This window comes from Phaethon lepturus, unplaced genomic scaffold, assembly GCF_000687285.1.
Source record: "Phaethon lepturus isolate BGI_N335 unplaced genomic scaffold, ASM68728v1 scaffold26032, whole genome shotgun sequence".
Taxonomy (NCBI): Eukaryota; Metazoa; Chordata; class Aves; order Phaethontiformes; family Phaethontidae; genus Phaethon; species Phaethon lepturus.
In genome coordinates, this window is record NW_010524522.1 from 2,417 (window position 1) to 9,216 (window position 6,800).

General features: G+C 38.4%; 1 protein-coding gene across 1 annotated transcript in view; it reads right to left on the reverse strand.

The window, feature by feature from the left end:
* Window positions 1-2,941: 2,941 nt before the first annotated feature.
* The window catches only part of LOC104617232 (neuron navigator 2-like), a gene marked incomplete at both ends in the record, with an annotated part of 27,420 nt that continues 23,561 nt past the window's right edge, over window positions 2,942-6,800 (reverse strand). Inside the window, 3 exons of the mRNA XM_010282487.1 lie at window positions 2,942-3,016; window positions 3,136-3,159; window positions 5,248-5,300. Of these exons, the coding sequence (XP_010280789.1) occupies window positions 2,942-3,016; window positions 3,136-3,159; window positions 5,248-5,300 (152 nt within the window). The remainder of the gene's footprint in view (window positions 3,017-3,135; window positions 3,160-5,247; window positions 5,301-6,800) is intronic.

Consider the following 6,800-nt stretch of genomic DNA (forward strand, 5'->3'; position numbering starts at 1 on the left):
CTGATATACCTGCATCTAACTCAAAGACTTCTCCAGTAATTGAGTGCATCTTGCTCGCAACCAAGGTTCATGTGCTAAATATCATCCAAAACTTCCTGGTGCTTGGCCAATTACACTCAAAACATGAAGCACTGAGAACCTGTTGTCAGTTATATTAACGACATCAGCTAAGACTTGAGAATGACTGAGAAGTAAAAGGAAGGAAAAGTAGATTGAGAAGATGGAAAGAAACTTGATAAAAGGGTACGAGTTTCTAGTGCCACAATATGGGATTGTTTTATAGATACACATGTATATCTATTTATTTATAGATTTCGTGTGTGTGTATATATATATATCTATATGCAGTTGCATATGCAACTGAACACAAGCATAGTTCAGTATGTATTTGTCTCATTAGCCATAATGATCTACACTAACCATAGCAAATAATATCTTATTTCTCTATTAAAAATAATTCTATACACATAACAACAAGTAAAATTGTGCAGAATCTTTCCAACCAGAAAAGGACATTCTCTCACCTAAATATATACAGAATAGCAAAACCTTTCACAGAGCTGTTCCAGACTTATTCACCATCAGCACACAGCTGACTTATCCTAAATAACTGTTCTCACATTCGCAATGAAAACAAACATGAGCAGTACAATAACACGGGGACGTGCATCTCTCATTCCCATCAGCCCCTATGAAAATAAGCAGAGCTGAGACTGTGAGAAAATAGCAAAAAGTAATTTAAACCCTCATGCTACACATATATGAAAGTCTAAATATTTATTTTAAAAACACAGATTGCAAAGCTTCTGTTGGAGAGGATGAACAGGGAACAACAAAACTGATGTTCAGGAATCCTCAGCAATGCTTTGCAAAAACAAAAAATAAATTGGCAAGCAGAACCACATGGATTAATAACGGGATACAATCCCTTAATTTTTGACCTATACCTTGAGGAAAAGTTGCCTTCTCAAAACCAGATCAGGCACCGTTAAATTATTCCTCTCTGGAAACTGGTCAGTGAGCTATGGAAAATAGTTATCTTCACGTTCTAGTTGGAGCAAACCCCTTTCAAAATTCTTGCCCATGATGACCTGAGAAGCATCAAAAGCTGCAGTGTGTATACAGGAAAAATCAGTTAAAAAAAATAAAATTCAACAGATGGATTCAAATTGCCTAAGTTAAAATAATTAACAACAAAAAAAAATCTTGTGTAAAGGCAATGTCCATAAAGAAGTGTCTTAACAAACAACATGTATTAGTCTTAACTTTTTTGGGAACAGACTTGGCCTTTTACATGGAAAAAGAGTATGTTCTCTGAAAAGAGGTGGCTAGAGAGTGAAATATATTACTAAGACAGTTATGGCAACATTTCTGCAGCAGACTGTAGCTGATTTATGGACAAATAAGGGGCAGGTTGAAATCTCAGCAGTTTAAATAGTGTGAACAAACCCCCCCAAAATTTTAGCAAAGCGAACGAAGCAAAAATGGAATATTATCAAAATAAATGATGCTATCTTTTTTGGGGGAAAAAACCCAACAAAACAACAACAATAAAACAACCCCCAAAAAACCAAAAACGTCCAGCAGTAGCATATGTTAAAAACTATTCTCTGCAAAGATAGTTTCAACAAAGGACACAAATCCTTGGGTCAATCAATGGCAGCTGGGGCAGGCACACAGTAGCCTGGGCTACTCACTACTCTTGGAGACAGGCTACTAAGTCTTATTTTAAGTTATTTAACAACATGATCAAACAAATGTATGCAAGAGAATCTGGTTCTTTCTCACACATAAAAGAAGCTTCTGGATGAAACCCAACTCATGTATCCAGTCCTCTTTGTATTTGGAAGGCAAACATAAGATTTAATTTTTGGAAGATTTAAAAAAAGTTTTTCTTTTCCTCTTGGGAAAGTGACATGAGTGGATACATGCAGTCAGAGCCCTTTTATTTGACTTCTCTATGAACTGTGTTCTTGGTTTTCCATTTGGCAAGCTGGATGAAGCACTGAGATGCCTGCCGTCAACACCAGAGTAGACTTCCACTTGAATCCTTCTTGTGATAGGTGTTACTGCTCAGATGCAAGCTGTCCTTTACTGGCCAAGTTTGGTATTCCACCTATTCAGAGAGCTGATGGACAGGAATCTCCTCTTCAGTAGCACGTGTTCTGATGTTTATTCATTCCCGCAAACGAGGACGTCAGTACGATCCAATTTGATGACTATTCATCCGTCCCTTATTTACTCTAGAACTGCTTATTTTTCTAGCGAGCTTCTGTTTTGCAGATTTCTGCTATCTGTGACTACAGCACAGAGGCACAAACGAACTTGCTTAGGGTCACACATAGTGTTGCCTCAACACCTCCTGGCTTCTAAATCTTTTTTTTCCCCAAGTGTTTTATATTACTTTCTCATCAAATTCCTCAGAGGAAACAAGCAGAAGTAGTCTCTACCCTGGTTAAAAATCAGTTATGTCTATTCTTTAGGCTAACTTTAAATTAGTTCTCAGAGCCCCTTATGCCACTATTACCTGTCATGCCATTAGCCCACATCCTTATGCAATAGCAAAATATAATGCATTTCAATCCACACTTCTACCAATTACAACCCTCATGTGTATCTCACCCCACCCAAATGTCAAAGCAAGACACTATTTATAAAAAAAGATTCCCTCTTCAATGATTTTCTCAAGATCAGAAGATGGTTTACATATATATATAAAGCCAAATGAATATTATAATTCAGTATTTAAGACATTCAGTAGGACAGAGGATGTTATTTTTTGAAAGGTCCTCCATGCATGTAGTTACGTTTTTAAACACATAGGTAACCCAAACCGAACATTAGACACATGAAATCTTTTGGTCACTTAGAAAAACTGGGGTGGTAGTTGGTGCATTAGACGCATTTCCTTGTTAGTGTTTGTTCTCAGAGTTGTACTCACATTGGCAGTCAACTGGGTTGTCAGAGCTGACACTTTTTCTTGCGATGCATCCAACTCTCTTCGTAGCTTGCGAATCTATGTATTTTAAGAGAGCACTTTACTGCACCATTATAAGGAAAAATAAAATAGCAAGACACAAAACGCAGAGTGTCTTGACAGAACATTTACGCCTGTCAAACACGGTGTGCTCTTACCTCTGACTGGCACTTCTCTTCAGGCTATAAAATAAAAATGGAGGAAAATACATGAGGATATTTCAACATAACCAGCCCAACAAATTTATCAAATTTTTCAATTTTTTTTTTGCATTTCAAAAACTGCAGTGTGAATTCCTTATTTTGGATGCCCACATCCATATTCCATCTAAGATAATCTCCTAGTTTATTCACTCTTCAGGAAAAAGAAATCAGGCCGCTTGTACGGTACTTCTTCCTGCAGAAAGGCATTTGAGCTCCACTTCCCAGCCTGCTGAGCAGTGCACCTCTGAGTCTGAACCCTGGAAGAGTGATGTCCTGGTTCCATGCGTAAGGGACTGCATGAGGCTCTAACAGCCAGGACTGTCACAGAACATGGCTGAGCCTAGGCAATTCCCTTCCTCCCATGCTCAGCTCTCCACGGGATGGAGGCCATGCTTTTGTATTCCAAAGTGATGTGAAAAAAAAAAAAAAAATTACTCCCACTTGGGTGCTGCCTAGGCACTGTTATGTGAGGAGGCAAAGTGGATGTCCTGACCGTGCCTTGTGGTCTGCACAGTAAAATTGTGGCTACTGTGGCTTATTTCTAACCGAAGCTATCACCTGAAGAGAAGTATATGGTAGGAAGTTACACACTCCACTGTCCTTACGTAAACATGTCCACTACCAGCCACCAGGAAAATGATACCCGTGGAACCACACTATTAAGAGCCACTCGTGCTTGGGCAGCAAGCACATGAACTAGAAGCTTAGAGAGCAGCTGCCAAGTACTCTCCTTGTCGCTCTCATGGTTATAAACAACAGCCCGGAGGAAAAGGTCTGTTTTCCATCCTTCCAATGCATTATCTGTTTCGGCTTCATACGGACCTTGCTTGACCTAAGGTCAATAACGAAAGGTGATATTTTCAATTTATTATCAAGGTCTTAAGGCCGTGTTACACATGTAGCTTCCGAACAGTGCGACATGAATGTAAAATAACACTAAATAACGCTATGCTGGCTCGACAGACTTGATAGACTTTATGCATGAGCTTCTACGAGCAAGCTCTTCCACACAGTCTTGTATCACACATGCCTGTTTCAGCTGTGAATGTGTGGTAAGCGTGAAGGTGCATCATATTTGCGTGGGAACTTGAAATTGAAGATCCTGCTAAATTAACATGTATTTCAGAAGTCATGATTATCCACTGGTTTTTAAAGGGGTTGTGCTTTAAGAAACCCCCAAAACTGTGATCGGAGCATGCCAGGAATACATGATCCACCTTTAATCTGGCTGGCTTGGATATTAACAGCAGTGAAGACACTAGGAATTAACCATCAGTGCCAAATACTTCTGTACAGTCGTGTGTGCTGGAACCTGCTGTGCCCCTGGGTCGCTGCAGTTAACATCCCAACTAGCTAGAGAAGAGCTAGGCAAGACAGGGTCTGCACGTTGCAGCCTCACCTCCCCATTACGGTACGGCACGGGTATAGTCTTAATTTGCAAGGTCTTCCACGGTATATGTTTAAATGGAAAATCCTTCGTGAGACTATTGGAGAAAACAAGTGCATGCAACATGCATTTAACACCCCCCCCTCTATTTTGAAACCCCAGTGAGCCTTATTTTAGGATCAGATAACCTAAATGAAAACATACTTTTGGAGAAAATATTACTGGCATAGTGAACAAATGGCTACTTTAGAATTATTAAAATCTGTGCATTAGAAAAAAACCTTATTCAAACTTCTTTAGTAGCCAATCATTAATACAAGGTTGGAATGACTTTATTCAGCAAATGTTGGCGTGCTTTAGGTAATGAAGTTCAAATCTCCTCAGATGTACTGAGGTCCTTTGCAGCAAAACTTATCTGGCGTAGTTGTAAAATACTGACTTAAAAAATAAACTGCTGCTTTTAGACCATTAACATCTGCGCTTAATGAGGATACTGCTAAATATCCATAGACATCTTTATGAATGTAAACATTTCTTTCGGAGCTAGCATTCAGAATACAATCAAATGAAAAGCGTTTTTTTTCCTCCTCTGTGAAGGGCAAAAATAATTAGCAAAATAAACCCAGTCAATTCAATAATTTTGATTAGTAAACCCAAATTGTTCATTTCATTATACTCACTGTTGAATAAATAGATGACGTACTGGATACCAGAGAGAGAGAAGAACCATGCACTAAAGGAAAGAAAGGAAACACAATGTATATAGACAGAGTAACCACGTAGTGGAATCATCATAGATCATCCACTGCCAATGACCAAGCTACTGTAGAAATACTTTCACAAATTTCATCATCCATCATAAACTTAATTATATTATTGCACCAATAATGTTTTGAAGAATGCATGGTGAGGTAATACAATCCATAAACTTTGATTTGGTAAAGCTCTTTTAACACTTTAGTAATACCTGCTTTTTCAGAAAATGAAGTGTGGCCAAGAAGCTTAAAAAGAAAAGTTTTCAATAAAGATTTGTTCAGAAATAAATATTTCTCCGGACAGCTTATCTTAAGACTCTCGCAAAAGGGCTTACTCAAGATAAACCAAAAACAAATTAACTGAACTGCAGAAGAGATTACAAAAGTAAATTTAAGCATTTCATCTTCAGTTTCAGATGAGATTGAGGAGGCAGGATGCTTTCTTTAAGCAGCATACCAAGACTGAGATGTCCCGAGAAGACCAGGATACCCAGCTCCAGTATGTAACCAGATACCCCATGAGAAGACGTGGAGCACCCAGGGCGGAAGCCGTTGTCTAATTTTGGAGCTCTGAATTGTCCTCTGAATGCAGCTCTACCTTCCCTTCCTTCTGCTGACTACAAGGGAGCTGTAGCACAGGCATCAACGGGCTGAACATTCCCTATCCCTGCAGGGTTTTTTGGTCTGTCTTTAAAGCAAGGACATTTCTTTAACAAGGCAAAGCTTGCTCTCTCATGGAAAAATTACCGGACTGAAAACATGGCTACAACCTTTTCTGGAAGAGAATCTGTTTCAAGCAGTTTCTGCATTTAAATATACATTCAGTAAAAGATATACATATACATTGATTCTCGAGGTTGCTACCATCACCCCGGTGCTAGGATTTACATATAACAACATTTTATTTTTTATTATGCTATTAAAAAACTACCTGAAGCTATTCTTTCTGCTACTGAAACATGCAAAGTTACCTTTCCCTTCTTTTTATTTTTAGAAGCAAAATACATTTAACTGAAACTTTCATTCAAACTTCAGGTAACTTCACACAAATCATATGAAATCGTGTTAAATAGCTTTTTCTTTCATCTAAATCCTCCAGACAAAAAAGAAAGTTTAGAAAAGTTATCATTTTGCTCTAATTACCCACTGCAATTCTCCTACATTCATAATAAATGGGCTCTGCTTTCCCATTGACATTATATCCTAAGGCAAGGCTGGAAAGAGGAGTAAACAAAGTCTAAGTTGGCTTCTGGAGGAATTTAAGATAATTTAAAAAACCCACAAGAAAGTAAAAAAAAAAACCCCTCCCACCCATTTGCTTTCTCTGATTAATCATATTTTCAATTAAAATTATCTTTATAGTTAAATGTTAAGGACTGTACTGCATTAAGAACATAAAAATAAGTAGCGTGAGTCAGACCCAGGGTCTGTCTAATCGCGTGCTCCATCTCTGGCTGCAACCGCAGCCCATGTGTAGG